Source organism: Oncorhynchus gorbuscha, linkage group LG01 (assembly GCF_021184085.1).
Source record: "Oncorhynchus gorbuscha isolate QuinsamMale2020 ecotype Even-year linkage group LG01, OgorEven_v1.0, whole genome shotgun sequence".
Lineage (NCBI taxonomy): Eukaryota > Metazoa > Chordata > Actinopteri > Salmoniformes > Salmonidae > Oncorhynchus > Oncorhynchus gorbuscha.
Genome location: NC_060173.1, coordinates 84,715,291 through 84,732,074, shown reverse-complemented (window position 1 = coordinate 84,732,074; position 16,784 = coordinate 84,715,291). Strand labels below are relative to the sequence as shown.

At 42.1% G+C, this 16,784-nt stretch overlaps 1 protein-coding gene across 20 annotated transcripts in view; it reads right to left on the bottom strand.

The window, feature by feature from the left end:
* Positions 1 to 15,348, bottom strand: part of caska (calcium/calmodulin-dependent serine protein kinase a) — a 208,996-nt gene extending 193,648 nt beyond the window's left edge. For 6 of the 20 annotated variants that reach the window (XM_046363136.1, XM_046363224.1, XM_046363232.1 and 3 more), the window contains exon 1: positions 14,498 to 15,345. In XM_046363136.1, coding sequence (XP_046219092.1) covers positions 14,498 to 14,556 — 59 coding nt within the window. In that variant the 5' untranslated portion in view covers positions 14,557 to 15,345. Of the gene's footprint in view, positions 1 to 14,497 lie in introns of all 20 variants that reach the window. The other 14 variants (XM_046363175.1, XM_046363184.1, XM_046363263.1 and 11 more) reach the window with 7 other exon arrangements.
* Between the last annotated feature and the right edge of the window lie 1,436 nt (positions 15,349 to 16,784).

Here is a 16,784-nt window from a genome sequence, read left to right as displayed (position 1 = left end):
ATGACATAATTTGAGTCAATTAGAGGTGTACCTGTGGATGTATTTCAAGGCCTACCTTCAAACGCAGTGCCTCTTTGCTTGACATCAAGGGGAAATCAGCCAAGACTTCAGAAAAAAACATTGTAGACCTACACAAGTCTGGTTCATCCGTGGGAGCAAGTATAAACACCATGGGACCACACAGCCGTCATATCGCTCAGGAAGGAGACACATTCTGTCTCATAGAGATGAACATACATTGGTGCAAAAAGTGCAAATCAATCCCAGAACAACAGCAAAGGACCTTGTGGAGATGCTGGAGGAAACAGGTACAAAAGTATCTATATCCACAGTAAAACGAGTCCTGTATTGACATAACCTGAAAGGCCGCTCCGCAAGGAAGAATCCACTGCTCCAAAACCGCCATAAAAAAGCCAGACTACGGTTTGCTAATGCACATGGGGACAAATATCCTACTTTTTGGAGAAATGTCCTCTGGTCTGATGAATCAAAAATAGAACTGTTTGGCCATAATGACCATAATTATATTTAGAGGAAAAAGGGGGAGGCTTGCAAGCCGAAGAACAACATCCCGACCGTGAAGCACAGATGTGGCAGCATCATGTTGGAAACAGCAGAGGGAACTCCCCCCTATCCACATCGATGGAACAGTAGTGGAGAGGGTAGCTAGTTTTAAGTTCCTCGGCATACACATCACAGACAAACTGAATTGGTCCACTCACACTGACAGCGTCGTGAAGAAGGCGCAGCAGCGCCTATTCAACCTCAGGAGGCTGAAGAAATTCGGCTTGTCACCAAAAGCACTCACAAACTTCTACAGATGCACAATCGAGAGCATCCTGGCGGGCTGTATCACCGCCTGGTACGGCAACTGCTCCGCCCTCAACCGTAAGGCTCTCCAGAGGGTAGTGAGGACTGCACAACGCATCACCGGGGGCAAACTACCTGCCCTCCAGGACACCTACACCACCCGTTGTTACAGGAAGGTCATAAAGATCATCAAGGACATCAACCACCCGAACCACTGCCTGTTCACCCCGCTATCATCCAGAAGGCGAGGTCAGTACAGGTGCATCAAAGCTGGGACCGAGAGACTGAAAAACAGCTTCTATCTCAAGGTCATCAGACTGTTAAACAGCCACCACTAACATTGAGTGGCTGCTGCCAACACACTGTCATTGACACTGACCCAACTCCAGCCATTTTAATAATGGGAATTGATGGGAAATGATGTAAATATATCACTAGCCACTTTAAACAATGCTACCTTATATAATGTTACTTACCCTACATTATTCATCTCATATGCATATGTATATACTGTACTCTACATCATCGACTGCATCCTTATGTAATACATGTATCACTAGCCACTTTAACTATGCCACTTTGTTTACTTTGTCTACACACTCATCTCATATGTATATACTGTACTCGATACCATCTACTGTATGCTGCTCTGTACCATCACTCATTCATATATCCTTATGTACATATTCCTTATCCCCTTACACTGTGTATAAGACAGTAGTTTTGGAATTGTTAGTTAGATTACTTGTTGGTTATCACTGCATTGTCGGAACTAGAAGCACAAGCATTTCGCTACACTCGCATTAACATCTGCTAACCATGTGTATGTGACAAATAAAATTTGATTTGATTTGCTTCACTGCAGGAGGGACAGAAAAAACAGACGGCATCACGAGGATGGAAAATTATGTGGATATATTGAAGCAACATCTCAAGACAGTCAGTCAGGAAGTTAAAGCTTGGGCGCAAATAGGTCTTGCAAATGGACAATGACCCCAAGCATACTTCCAAAGTTGTGGCAAAATGGCTTAAGGACAACAAAGTCAAGGTATTGGAGTGGCCATCACAAAGCATTTCACATTCTTAAAATAAAGTGGTGATCCTAACTGACCTAAGACAGGGAATTTAAATGTATTTTGCTAAGGTGTATGTAAACTTCCGACTTCAACTGCACACAGTGTGGATGAAGGCCCCTTATAAAGGCTGTGTGTTTGAGGATGTTGAGCTCCCGAGTTGCGCAGCGGTCTATGGCACTTCATCTCAGTGCAAGAGGCATCACCCTGGTTCGATTCCAGGCTGCGTCACATCCGGCCGTGATTGGGAGTCCCACAGGGCGGTGCACAATTGGCCCAATGTTGTCTGGGTTTGGCCGTCATTGTAAATAAGATTTTTTTTCTTATCTGACTTGCCTAGTTCAATAGGGGTTAAATAAATAAAAAATATTAACAAATTCACCTGAACTCTAGGCTAAGGGCCATATGTGACCCACCACCTAAATTCGGTATAATGCAGCAAGATTTTAAATGGTTTTTTTACTTTAAAGTAGAGACTCAAAGCTAGAAAAGTGTACATCATACACTGCAGTTGAGGAACAATGGGAAAGTAATTCTGCTTTGAAAGTTGATAAACTCGTGACCCCACTATTGAGAACATTTGCCTTTAATATTTTGGTATACCTACTGGAGAGCTCTTCTTTGTCTACACCCATTCAGCATCGTTCACACCCGCTTAAGCCTTAGCCCCACCCATCTCTTCAAGGATTCACATGAGAGGCCATGTGCTAAACAGAGTGAGTAGTGTAGTAAACAACCAAAGACTTCAAGACTAAAAGTGGTAAAAGTGTAGCCTACAATAAGGAAAAACTCCAGATAAAAATATACATTTTCTAGTCCTTGGCCTATATCCTAATACGACTTTGGTGCAGGTCATGTTGTTCTTCACATTATCATCTCTGCTAAACACACACCATATAAAATAAAATGGATGTTTATGTGTCACATGCACAGGATACAGAAGGTGTAAATGGTTCAGTGAAACGGTTACTTGCATAGTAGGAATATCACAAACAAAGTGTCCAGATAAAAATATTGTACAAGTATTTTATCATTATTAGATGATTACCCGACACATTTGTCTAAATTGATGGGTCACGTGAAAGAAATGCTATAACCATCCCCCAGCCACATCTTGCTAAGTATATGGGTCACTATTGTCTAGACTTGTACACATGTTCATGAAATACAATAGATGGCCGTAATCACCCCCAGACACACATACCTGGCTAACTTCATGGGTCGTAATCATCTGGCAAAGTGAAACAATCAACCAGCATAATCCCAACTCATACTACTACCAATACAAACATTGTCATAGCTGTAGTATGAATCTGCAGGTATCTAAAGCTAACCAACTAGGTTCAATGTTAGCTAGCTAACGCTCGCTAGCTAGCTAACAGTACGCTTTAACTTGCAATGAAAACGACTTTCACAAAATGATAAACAAATAATATCTGAAAATGTAGCTAGACTCTTACCAGTATACATGGCTGAACGAATCACGGCAGACTGGAACCCTTTAACCATTTTGTTTAGAGGTCGACCGATTAATTGGAATGGCCGATTTCAAGTTTTCATAACAATGGGAAATTGGTATTTTTGGACACGGATTTGACCCAATTTTTTTAAACACATTTATTTAACTAGGCAAGTCAGTTAAGAACACATTCATATTTTCAATGACGGCCTAGGAACGGTGGATTAACTGCCTTGTTCAGGGGCAGAATGACAGATTTTTACCTTGTCAGCTCAGGGATTCGTTTTTGCAACCTTCCGGTTTCTAGTCCAACACTCTAACCACCTGCCTTACATTGCACTTCACGAGGAGCCTGCGTGGCAGGCTGACTACCTGTTACGCAAGGGCAGCAAGAAGCCAAGGTAAGTTGCTAGCTAGCATTAAACTTACAAAAAACAATCAATCTTCACATAATCACTAGTTAACTACACATGGTTGATGATTACTAGTTTATCTAGTGTGTCCTGCGTTGCATATAATCGATGCGGTGTCTGCGGTGCTTCTACGCCTGCATTGCTTGCTGTTTGGGGTTTTAGGCTGGGTTTCTGTACAGCACTTTGAGATATCAGCTGATGTACGAAGGGCTATATAAATACACTTGATTTGATTTGATTTGTTAATTTCTCATCGAATCACAGCCTACTTGTGATGATTTAGCACTGTCGTTGCACCAAACCTAACCATAAATATCAATGCCTTTCTTTAAAATCAATACAGAAGTATATATTTTTAAACCTGCATATTTAGTTAATATTGCCTGCTAACATGAATTTCTTATAATTGTGTCACTTCTCTTGCATTCCGTGCAAGCAGTCGGGGTATATACAGCAGTTTGGGCCGCCTGGCTCGTTGCAAACTGTGTGATGTCCATTTATTCCTAACAAAGACCGTAATTAATTTGCCAGAATTGTACATAATTATGACATAACATTGAAGGTTGTACAATGTAACAGGAATATTTAGACTTAGGGATGCCACCCGGAACGGTTCCATATTTCACTGAAAGTATAAACTTTTTTTTCTTTTCGAAATGATAGTTTCCGGATTCGACCATATTAATGACCAAAGGCTTGTATTTCTCTGTGTTATTATGTTATAATTAAGTCTATGATTTGATAGAGCAGTCTGACTGAGCGATGGTAGGCAGCAGCAGGCTCGTACGCATTTATTCAAACAGCACTTTTGTGGGTTTGCCAGCAGCTCTTCGCAATGCTGCAAGCATTGAGCTGTTTATGACTTCAAGCCTATCAACTCCCGAGATTAGGTTGGTGTAACCGATGTGAAATGGCTAGCTAGTTAGCGGGGTGCGCGCTTATAGCGTTTCAATCGGTGACATCACTAAGCTCAGACTTGGAGTAGTTGTTCCCCTTGCTCAGCAAGGGCCACGGCTTTTGTGGAGTGAAATGGTAACGATGCTTCGAGGGTGGCTGTTGTCGATGTGTTCTTGGTTCGAGCCCAGGTAGGGGCAAGGAGAGGGACGGAAGCTATACTGTTCCACTGGCAATACTAATGTGCCTATAAGAACATCCAATAGTCAAAGGTATATGAAATACAAATGGTATACAGAGAAATAGTCCTATAATTCCTATTATAACTACAACCTAAAACTTCTTACCTGGGAATATTGAAGACTCATGTTAAAAGGAACCACCAGCTTTCATATGTTCTCATGTTCTGAGCAAGGAACTTAAACGTTAGTGTTTTTACATGGCACATATTGCACTTTTACTTTCTTCTTCAACATTAATTTGCATTATTTAAACCAAATGGAACATGTTTCATTATTTATTTGAGGCTAAATTGATTTTATTGATGTATTATACTAAGTTCAAATAAGAGTTCATTCAGTATTGTTGTAATTGTCATTGTTACAAGAAAACAAAAATAATAATAATAAAACAATCGTCCGATTAATCGGTATGGGCTTTGAAAAATCATAATTGATCGACCTCTAGTTATGTTTGTAGCTACATCTTCTTTGGCCAGCATTGTGCCAAGTCACTCCGGTTCACGCTGACCGTGTGCAGAAAGTAGCCCACCACAACCTTCCCAACTTATCTGTCGATAGTGTCTGCTAAATTCAGGGCATCAACGTTCTTGAGAAAAGTCGTAAAATTCCCGATGGCTAAAGTTATATCTTTCAACGCCTAGCTTCTTGAAATGGGTCACATATTCAATCAATTCCAATATGGGCATGTTAATTGCATGGCAAATAATAGATGCACAACACAAGAAATGTGCATTCTTATCAATGCAAGAGACGTTTGGTTTCTCTTAACTATCATGTGATTATCTGTAGGGCCTGGATCCCAGTGGTGCCAGTGATCCCACTGGATCCCAGTGCCAAAGAGCCTTGGGTCACCATAGTGACATCCGTCAACAAGCTGTTCACAGCTTTCCTGCTGTCAGCAAGGAATCTTATGCATTCAATGGGGGACACATGTCTGCTTTGAGTCATAATATTGTTGCTAACCTAATCACCTACACTAATGCTAATGCAAATGGACTTCTGCTCTTCCATAACACTGTTTATACCAAGCTAACCTCTGACCCTCCACTTGGCACAGGAATTGCAGGAAATTAGCTTTAAAACCACAATATAATTATCTGAGCTACATAGAGAAATGTGTAAAATTGCATGAAATTTACTTAAAAACGCAAAAATTCCTCTACACCATTAAGATTGGGACTACTAAAAATCTCTCAAAAATGTACCCGGGCCGACAACACCCATTGCCACGCCCCCTGCCAAGCCCACCACCTAAGCCCCTTTTTGATCCCCAGAAAATGTTGGTGTGTGGGTGTTTTTTAAATGTTTAATTTAATCAGCGAGAGGTCCATTTTTAGGGGGATTCTTGCACTGAAATTATATTGAATTCTACTTATATAATCACACTATACAAAAAAATCTGGTTCAGATTCATGTCCATAGGGGGAGTAGCAGGGGAGGGTGGAGCAGTAGCTGACTAGTGGTGGCTATTCAGCCGCCTGATGGTCTGAGGGTAGAAACTATTGGCCAGTCTTTCAGTTTTTGCCATGATGCTCCTGCACTGCCTGTGTGCAGAGATTGAAGTGGGGAGAACAGGGCATGGCTTGGGTCCCTGATGATCTTCTTAGCCTTCCTGCGACACCTGCTGTTGAAGATGTCCTGTAGGGCAGGCAGTGTGCACCCAATGGTGTGTTCGGCTGCAGCATAAAGTTCAAATGCCAAGACTCCAAGATCATTGAGTGCTTTTGAAATCTGTAGCCTATCTCTGCTGCGCTGTACCAGCACAATGGACAGTGTCCTACAGCAAGGCCCCTTTTGGTAATGAATACGTGACCCATTTCAAGAAGCTAGGCATATGTCGCAAGTCACTATTTCAACCCAGCCCAGCTCCATCAAGCCTCTTATCCATCTCTGCATGGGCAGCTTCAATGGAGACTGAATAGGAAGTAATATGCTCCCCTCAATGGATCAGTGCACTCACAGGCCTGCCTAAAGTCTCACTGTATATTTAACAATGTCTTCACTGTGGATTTAACCATGGGGCTTGTCCTTTACCACGCTGTGAAGTGGGTCTACTTTAAAATGAATAGAGTGAATTACTGTCCATTTGCATTACCTTAGTCAGGGACTCAGGCAGGCTTAATAAAAAGCCAATATGTAATCACTGTGCAGGGTGTGGGCACGAGTGTGGAAGTGTGTGTTAATAGTAGGAAGGAGTGTGTGTGTGTGGCCATACATAAGTCTGTCAGTCCTGCCCTCAGGCCGGCACCACAAGGGTGCTTACTCCCTCAGTTTTATTTTTTTGTCCCTATATAAAAATAGCAAAAAAATTACATTGATTGAGTGACAGGCTGGTCCAACACCTGTCTCTGGATTACATCTTCAAACTAAGGGCAACCATGGCATCTAATTTGATGCTAAAATTAGTAGCCTAGTTATTCATGCATGGAAACAAATATACTAAATAGCAGTTTTGGCTTAGAATACCAACATCTGCAAATGTGAACGAATGAATGAGAACAGAACAAAACAGTGGTACCAAGTAGTAGTCCTAGTAAACAAAATATCAGATCGATAAATGCATGACACAATCTATATGTAGGCTAGTTACATTAACAATAAACAAACGCAGTAAACAAAAGGAGAATTGAGATCCAAATAGCCTACAGCCTACTACAATGAGATGCAGCCATGCACAGCTGCTTGCCAAATGAATAACCCTATAAAGGCAAACATGGAAAATCATTCAGCTCGCTCATGAGTTCAACATGTTGTCATACGGCACAATACACTTATGTGAATCAAATTTGAAACCACCTAATTAATTAAGCAATGCCAGCCTACCATAAACACGCTTCCTACAAGTACAGAAACGAAAACCAATAGGCTATCAAGTAAACCATAATTGAATGTATCCATTTCTATAATGAAACATATGTACATTTGTAGCTACACACAGGGACATCATTTGGGTTCTTCATTGGAATTATATTGAATTCTGCTTATATCACACTATACCACAATAAACATAAAAGTTCAAACGCTTTTGACTATGAAGTGACAGGTTCAATGGCAAGAAATTGCCACTGCGCTCTATCAGCACCATGGACAGCGGACTACACACTAAAAGACAGATTTTTATAATAAACAAACAGCTAGATTGAAACAATCTTACCTTTTCAAAAGGGTAGCAGCCTCCTTGATGCTCTGTGGAAATTCCTGAGTAATCGATCATTCCATTTTCCCTGAAATCTTCTTGTAATATCCCCCTCAAATGCCAGTTGGATTTGTTGAGCTTTCCTCGGGTGTAGCATGCCTCTTCTGTGCTGACTGAACACGTTTGTCAAAGTGGAAAATGAGTTCTCGCATGTAGCTGTGGACACCCCAAAAGTCAGTCCATGTTTCAGTGCAGTAAGCACGGTCGGCATAGAGGAGAGAGGCTCAGAGAATCGTTGCAGCATATCAAGTGGGGTCCATTTGTCCTCATCGGAGCCAGAGGGGCGGAGCAACACCAATCTCAGCTTCCACCAAATCTATTTTGCTTAGATCCAGCAATGGTTTCACCTTTTTCAACATCTGGAAAGTCATAACTCTCGGGGTCAAGGGCACACATGGCCTCCCTGAATCGTTCTGACATTTCACCGATGACAGCATCCAAGTGCCGCCTCTAAGGCTCTTTGCTTGATGCGTGCATAGCAAATCCTTTGGTACTATCAACAGCTTTCTTCCAGTAAGAATAGCCAGCTTGGGTGAAGGCCTTGTCTGTGTTAGCATTGGTAAACACAAAACTTTCGACATTGAGAAACAAAATGCTGTATCAGCAGTAACCAAGTATTCCAGTCATTCTCTTCCTATGAACCAGTTGTTATTCAATGAATGTTTTTGGACAGAAAACCTGTGGCTAGGGTAGGATTTAACCTGGGCTGGCTCCTCTGTTCCAAGATCATCATGAACAGTCGGAGATGAAGGCAGCTGTGGAGCCATTATCCTTGCGCCGCTTGTGGAAGGGTTTGTAGGCACTGCACACACAGCATCATCGCTGCTGAGCTTGGCGGCAGCCTCAGTGGTTTGATGCTGCTGCTGTTGCTCTCCTTCTCTTTTTTTGGGGGTACTTGGCAAAGTTCATTACTGATATCCATTGTGGCAGATTAGGTGGTTTGAGGTGGCCTGGCCAATTGTGCGCCGCTCTATGGGACTCCTGATCACGGGCGGTTGTGATACAGCCCAGGATCGAACCCAGGTCTGTAGTGACACCTCTAGCACTGTAATGCAGTGCCTTAGACCACTGTGCCACTCAGGAGTCCTTAAATAGGGACATAAAACTACAACTGAGGGGGCTCAAGTTGAACTGAGAGGGTAAGCCCCCTTTAGCCCCTTGTGGAGTAGGGCCCGAGGGCAGGACTGGCAGGCTATTGTATGGCCACACACACACACACATTACTGACTCCCATTACACACACTTCCACACTCGTGCCCACACCCTGCAAAGTGATTACATATTGGCTCTTTATTAAGCCTGTCTGAGTCCCTGACTAAAGGTAATGCAAATGGACAGTAATTCACTATTCAATTTAAAGTAGACCCACTTCACTGTGCGGTAAAGGACACGCCCCATTGTTAAATCCACAATGAGGACATTGTTAAATATACAATGAGACTGTAGGCAGGCCTTTGAGTGCATTGATTCATTGAGAGGAGTATATTACTTCCTATTCAGTCTCCTTTGAAGCTGCCCATGCTGAGATGGATAAGAGGCTTGATGGAGCTGGGCTGGGTTGAACTACACCGGATTATAGTTTACTGTACGAGGCCTGAGACTACTGCATGGCCTACTGACTACTGACTCCTGTCTGTCTGTCTGTCTGTGAGCGAGTGCGAAAGAGATAGTGCGTAGCATGTAGGCATCACGCAACACTTGTAAATAAAGGCTGTTCTAATGAAATAAGGCTGAGGTCCAAACAGCAGGATAAGCAGAACTGTATGCAAGCTCTTATTCTACAGTCCATATTGACACTGACATCATCTCCCTGAGCTGTCACATGCAACTGGCCCACCCATAACCAGACACAGCCACAACCATACACAAACCTTAATGGCCGATTAATTAGGGCCGATTTCATGTTTTCATAACAATCGGAAATCAGTATTTGTTTGCCGATTTAAAATAATAATAACAATTAAACCTTTATTTAACTAGGCAAGTCAGTTAAGAACACATTATTATTTTCAATGACGGCCTAGGAACGGTGGGTTAACTGCCTTGTTCAGGGGCAGAAAGACAGATGTTCACCTTGTCAGCTCAGGGGATTCAATCTTGCAACCTTACAGTTAACTAGTCCAACGCAATAACGACCTGCCTCTCTCTCGTTGCACTCCACAAGGAGACTGCCTGTTACGAGAATGCAGTAAGCCAAGGTAAGTTGCTAGCTAGCATTAAACTTATCTTATAAAAAACTATCAATCATAATCACTAGTTAACTACACATGGTTGATGATATTACTAGATATTATCTAGCGTGTCTTGCGTTGCATATAATCTGACTGAGCATACAAGCATACAAGTATCTAAATATCTGACTGAGCGGTGGTAGGCAGAAGCAGGCTCGTAAACATTCATTCAAACAGCACTTTTGTGCGTTTTGTCAGCAGCTCTTCGTTGTGCGTCAAGCATTGCGCTGTTTATGACTTCAAGCCTATCAACTCCCGAGATGAGGCTGGTGTAATCAAAGTGAAATGGCTAGCTAGTTAGCGCACGCTAATATCGTTTCAAACATCACTCGTTCTGAGCCTTCTAGTTGTTGTTTCCTTTGCTCTGCATGGGTAACGCTGCTTCAATGGTGGCTGTTGTCGTTGTGTTGCTGGTTCGAGCCCAGTGAGGAGCAAGGAGAAGCTATACTGTTACACTGGAAATACTAAAGTCCCTATAAGAACATCCAATAGTCAAAGGTTAATTAAATACAAATGGTATAGAGGGAAATAGTCCTATAATTCCTATAATAATTACAACCTAAAATTTCTTACCTGGGAATATTGAAGACTTGTGTTAAAAGGAACCACCAGCTTTCATATGTTCTCATGTTCTGAGCAAGGAACTGAAACGTTAGCTGTCTTACATAGCATGTTTGCATTATTTAAGCCAAATTGAACATGTTTCATTATTTACTTGAGGCTCAATTGATTTTATTGAGGTATTATATTAAGTTAAAATAAGTGTTCATTCAGTATTGATGTAATTGTCATTATTACAAAAACTTTTTTATTTTTTTAAACGGCTGATTAATCGGTATTGGCTTTTTTGGTCCTCCAATAATCGCTATCGGTGTTGAAAAATCATAAATCGGTCGACCTCTATTACAGAGCACTAATTATGGCCCCTCACCACACAACCCACACATGCGCACGCTCACACCCATCCATTGTTCTGAGTTGATCAGAGGCCTGATAATAAAAGAGAGTAGCCTGAAGGAAGAGTACATCTCAAAGTAAAACTATTGGACTTCTTTCTGCTACAAACTCCCAGCACATCCCCCTTTTCCCTCCCTCCCTTCTCCCTTCTTCACCTCCCATTCCCCTGCAGCCTTGGGAACAGAGTGAATCAATCTAACAGCAACATGCCACATGCACACACAAACGTGCACTCTCACATACAAACACCAACACACTCGCTGACAGACAGACAGGATTTGTGCCTGAGGTCTAAAATTGAGAGCTTAGGCCTAAATCCCGCTCACACACACACACACACACACACACACACACGTGCCAAAATCTCATTCACACACATACTCTGGGAAAGCACACTGCAAAAACCCTACTCTTCCACACACAGTCCAGCGTTAAGCTGACCTATATATAGGCCTATAGTATCACTGTGCATCTAACCTCGACATAAAACCCTGCCGATCTGGAGCATTAGGCTTTTAAAGTGACGCCTCTGCAAACGGCTGTGTGGTTATTTGCTAGGGTTTCCCCATTCCCTTTGTTAATCTCTTTTCTCACAGGATCAAATCAACAGTCTACTTCACCGCTCCATTAAACAAAGCTCTGTAGTCTAGCAGGAACCAAAGACTGATGTTGATTATTCAAATGTTGTTCAAGTGTTTTAAACCACACAGGAATTGACAGAAACAAAATGAGTGTGTGTCTGTGAGTGCAGCTAACAGCGGAGATTTGAAGTGTTCGACTTTACTATTGTAGTCTTGTCTCTTTCAATATCTGTTCTGACCGATCGGCTGTTGGGCAGGATTGGGACTAGGCTGGTATGATAGCAGCTGCCACAAAACACAGATCGTGGATCAGATAACGCTATCCCCAATCCTGACCTTAACCATCGGGGGTAAAATGCTTAACTGACCATATACCAGTGTCTAGGGGAAACTTCACCCTACAAATGTTTGTTTAATGTCTGTGTACCTAACTCCCCCAGATATCAAGTACAGAGACAGGTATTTTGTCTGTCAGTGTCTTTTACATTTCTCACACAGGTTTCAGGCCTGCCTAAACATGTTACAGTAGGCCCAGTGCCCAGTCAGTACACACTAGGGTTGGGCGTTAATTTCCGTAACTCGGGTATTTTGAAAAACCCTCGGCATGACTTTTCCAATACCGCCTTTGACGTTATTTAAACTTTTTACAGAAATACCTGCAGTCCACTTGTGCACTAGGTAAAACATCAAGTAGATTGCTCTCAACATTTCGCCTGTTAGATTATTTTTCATTATGAAGCGTTCCGTTACTAGTTTCCCAAAACAGATGTTTGAGCCAGTCACATGTGTTTTTTTTTACAAAGAGGGACAAGCAAAACGGGAGCTCTGTGAGGGGAGTCACTCCTGCAGCGCAACTTAGTGAGGTGATCAAGTTACATTTGTCTGAAATCCACTACTAAAGTTTGCCAGCTAGATATCATATAACCATTAAGTTAACTATCTACGGTGTGTAAAATAAACTCTCTACAGCTAGATTTTGCTAACATAAGTGGCTAATGTTAGCTTGCAAGATCAAGCTTTTTCGTAAGAGCAGCAGAGACAATCGCCTCCTGGATAAAGATCCTGCTGTCTAATATATGTTTTGTGCATGGTGCAAACTGCCTTTTTATATACTTGGATAACTTTATAAGCTGGGTCACGTCTCTCTTAGTGGTAAATGTTTGCATGCGCTCGTTAGCATTTACCTTGCATCTGCTATGGGGATTCCTTAGTACTTGGGGATTCCTTAGTACTTGTTAGTGTGTTGTTAGTATACTGGTAAGTGACATTTTTCTTTGTGTGTGTGTGTGTGGGGGGGGGGGGGGGGGGGCAGTCACGTTGTGAAGGTATGGAAATCTGGATACCGCCCAACCCTAAAACACAGTGTCAGTACACACAACACACACACACAGTGGCCACTGTCAACAAAGCCAACCCAGCCCGGATCCCCGTCAATATGATGATTGATGTGTTTCCGCCTTTGGTTTTACACCTGATTTTCAAGACCTGATTTTCAGGGAGAGGCTCTTGCTAACTGCCTGAAAACCTACTATCCAATGTACTAAATCTAATGCATGGATAGACTTCTGTATAGTGTATTTATGAAACCGCGTTTTGCTGTTGTTTAGAGTAATATAAAAGTCCCTTTCCAATTGTGTAATTACACTCAACCTAATGACTATGTAATTACAGTGCAACTATTATGCAAATTAGAGTGGAATAGCCTACATCTAAACAGGACACCAATGATTGACTATACAGACCGACAGGGTTGTAATGCATTGGGACTTGAAGCCTGCCGAATCCCTATTCATTCACCATAATCATCATTCTGATGTGTCCTCATCATCCCAGGCTGAGAGAATCAGACCCACACAGCAGCTGTGGAGGAGGCTCACTTACAACATGTAGAATAGAATAAAGAACATAGAACAGACATTTGCTGTCACTGCAGGAAAGAAGTATGCACCCACAACATAAGAAGGAAGATAAATTCATCCACAGAGAAGTAATCATGCATTTTCATTGGCTCTGAAATAATTGGATTTCCTGGGAGTGAGCAAATGAGGAAAGATTATATTGTCACATTTGCATGTAGCCTAGTCACAACCGCAAGTGACAATATGCAGATAGCCTTCTAGTACAACATGACACATTGATTGCACATGACTCATGCGATCGTCTCATACCTATAAGAAATCACAGGTTATTACCTATCTGACGTTGCTAATGGAGGAATGTGTAACATGGGAGACTTGCATCTTGCACAGGAGATTGAAGGCTATGAATTAAAATCTGCAACTCAAGACGTGGTAATATGCACTACAGCTCAGCTGTCATGACCGATACAGGGTGTGTGTTCACTCTCCACCACACCATGATGAACTGTGAAGTGTCTCCCGTGCATGTTGTCACACACACACACACACACACACACACACACACACACACACACACACACACACACACACACACACACACACACACACACACACACACACACACACACACACACACACACACACACACACACACACACACACACACACAGAGAGAGAGAGAAAGAAAGAGAGAGAGAGAAAATACTCTAGACAGGGGACACATTCGGGGAGATACAATGTAACCGCATCGTGTAATAAAAGGCAACAAACATTACACGTACTTTCCAATGACCTCACACAGCTCGTACACATCTTCAAACAGTACGTCGTCGTCCGCCATGGTCCAGCGAGGCTGGGGAAATAATTCCCCCCAAATCCGTCCTGAAACGTATGTTCCAAAGCAAATAATCACAACAAATGGACGTTTTTGTGAATACAAACTGTTCTGCTCTCTGTAGCCTAGGCTACTTGAAGCGTAGACTAATCATCAAAGAGTTGGGAATAAAGCTTCCCCAATTCCAATGGGTTAGAAAAATATTTTTTCCCCAAAACGCTGCGTAGCTGCGGTGGTTCAACTACTGTGCGAAGCTTCAAGGCAACGTGAGTTTTTCAATAATCCCGTTTACGGTCTCCGGTTCTGCCCCACCTTGCCCAGGTTTCCCGGTTTCCTATGTAGGCTACTCCTCCTCGAAGCCTACGGTGGTATTGTAAAACGTTATAATAAACAACTCGAGTCGCGTGCCCTGTCCGCTGATCCACATTAGTCAACCGTCCAGAACGCACGTAGGCTACAACCCGCTGCAAAAACTACAGCTATACTCTGTGTATCTTGCAGAGTTCATCAACAAAACGAACTATTTACTCAAAATACTGTTTAATGTAAATAACACATACGTGTAGTCTAGCTACATTCTTCACATCCCAAAAGAGGTGAAAAGGTTAGTTTCGTCCCCCTTGAAAAGCGCGCATGGTTCCCGTGCACACGCGACTCGATCGGGAAGGTAAAACTATTAACTGAAAACGGGCTTCAGGGGCGTGCTCTAATCCTCTCTCTCTCGCCCTTTCACTTTATCGTTGCTCCAATTTTCCTCTCTTCCTTCATTGCTCCTCGTCCAGCATAGCCAAGCTCCTCCCACCCAAGGTTATGAAACTGCCCAGCAAACCACCATTATGGTTCCGCAGGAGCGGCTGCGTACCGGGATCCCACAATTGAAACACACGGTGCTTGAGCCAAGATGACGTAGCAAGAGCGCCTTTGTGGTAGTTTTCGAGTCGCAGTTTCCAGATTCACTTTTAAATAACAATAAATCACAACAAGGTGTACCTTTTCAAAGTGCAAATGACAACACAGCATGCACACTTAGGCATGTAAACCTGCTATATGCCACTTTTTTGGCGACACAACCAAATCAACATAGAAATGTGTGTTATAGATCTGTCATTCTCATTGAAAGCAAGTCTAAGAAGCAGTAGAGCTGTTCTATGTGCACTATTTCTATGCTTCCTCTGCTTAAATTACATTTTTGTGTCTTTTACTTTCGGTTTTGTACAACAGCTGAAAATAAATATTTTTGGTTATGGAAAATATATTTCACAGCAGTATTCATTATTTAACTCAAACAGAACTCATTCGGTGCTATTGAATGGCAGTAGTGGTGTGTGGGTAAAGTCTCAGAGGAAAGCAAGCCAGAAAAAAATTGCCATATTACAACCTATGTGTTGTGATAATTGGTTATTTGCTCTATAACTGTTAGGTAATATGCCTTGCGACCGTGATAAATAAGCTTAAGGCCGAGACAATAAGAAGACACAGTGGCAGAATAAATTCAAACACACCTTTGTTTCATCACAAAACCGGAGAGCATCATCTGTCCGGTGGAGTCCACAAAGCATTTTGCACGTAACAAACAGTTACATAACCTACAGCATAATCAAGCAAGTTAATGTTTATGACATTTTTGGACTACTAAACCCATATTGATTTAGAACCACGGAGAGTTACAGCAAGTCGCAAAGAAAACAGGAGCTCCACTATTCCAGCACCATTTCAACTTCAACATTTCAACATCATCAAATCACCTATGCTTAGTCTAATATTGTGACAACTAAAAGATACCAAAAACAGTCAGTTAAATATGATGTGGCTGTCCATGGTTCTGATATATCTGTGTGTTTGTGTTAGTGTGTGTGCGTGCGTGCATTAGTGCAAGTAGAAAAAAACATGTTGACTCAATATACTTGCAATCCGCTGTCATTAGAGAACAAGCTTTTAGATTCTGTTGTCCTAGGCTAACGTATGAATTTATGATTGGATCAGAATCGCCATTATAATCATTGGCCAGTACGGAGAATTAGATAAAACCACAAGTCCAAATCCCTCTCACCATCCATGGCTAATTTCGGAAAGGGACAATTTTAGCTAGCTAGCTAGCTAGCCAGCAGAGGACAACAACACAACAAGATGCAAAAATTCTAGTTTTTTCTGTCAATTACTTTTTGCTCTTGATATGATGTGATTGGTTTCAAGTCAAATCCCTTGACCCTTTTTTTTGGTGTGCCAGTACAATT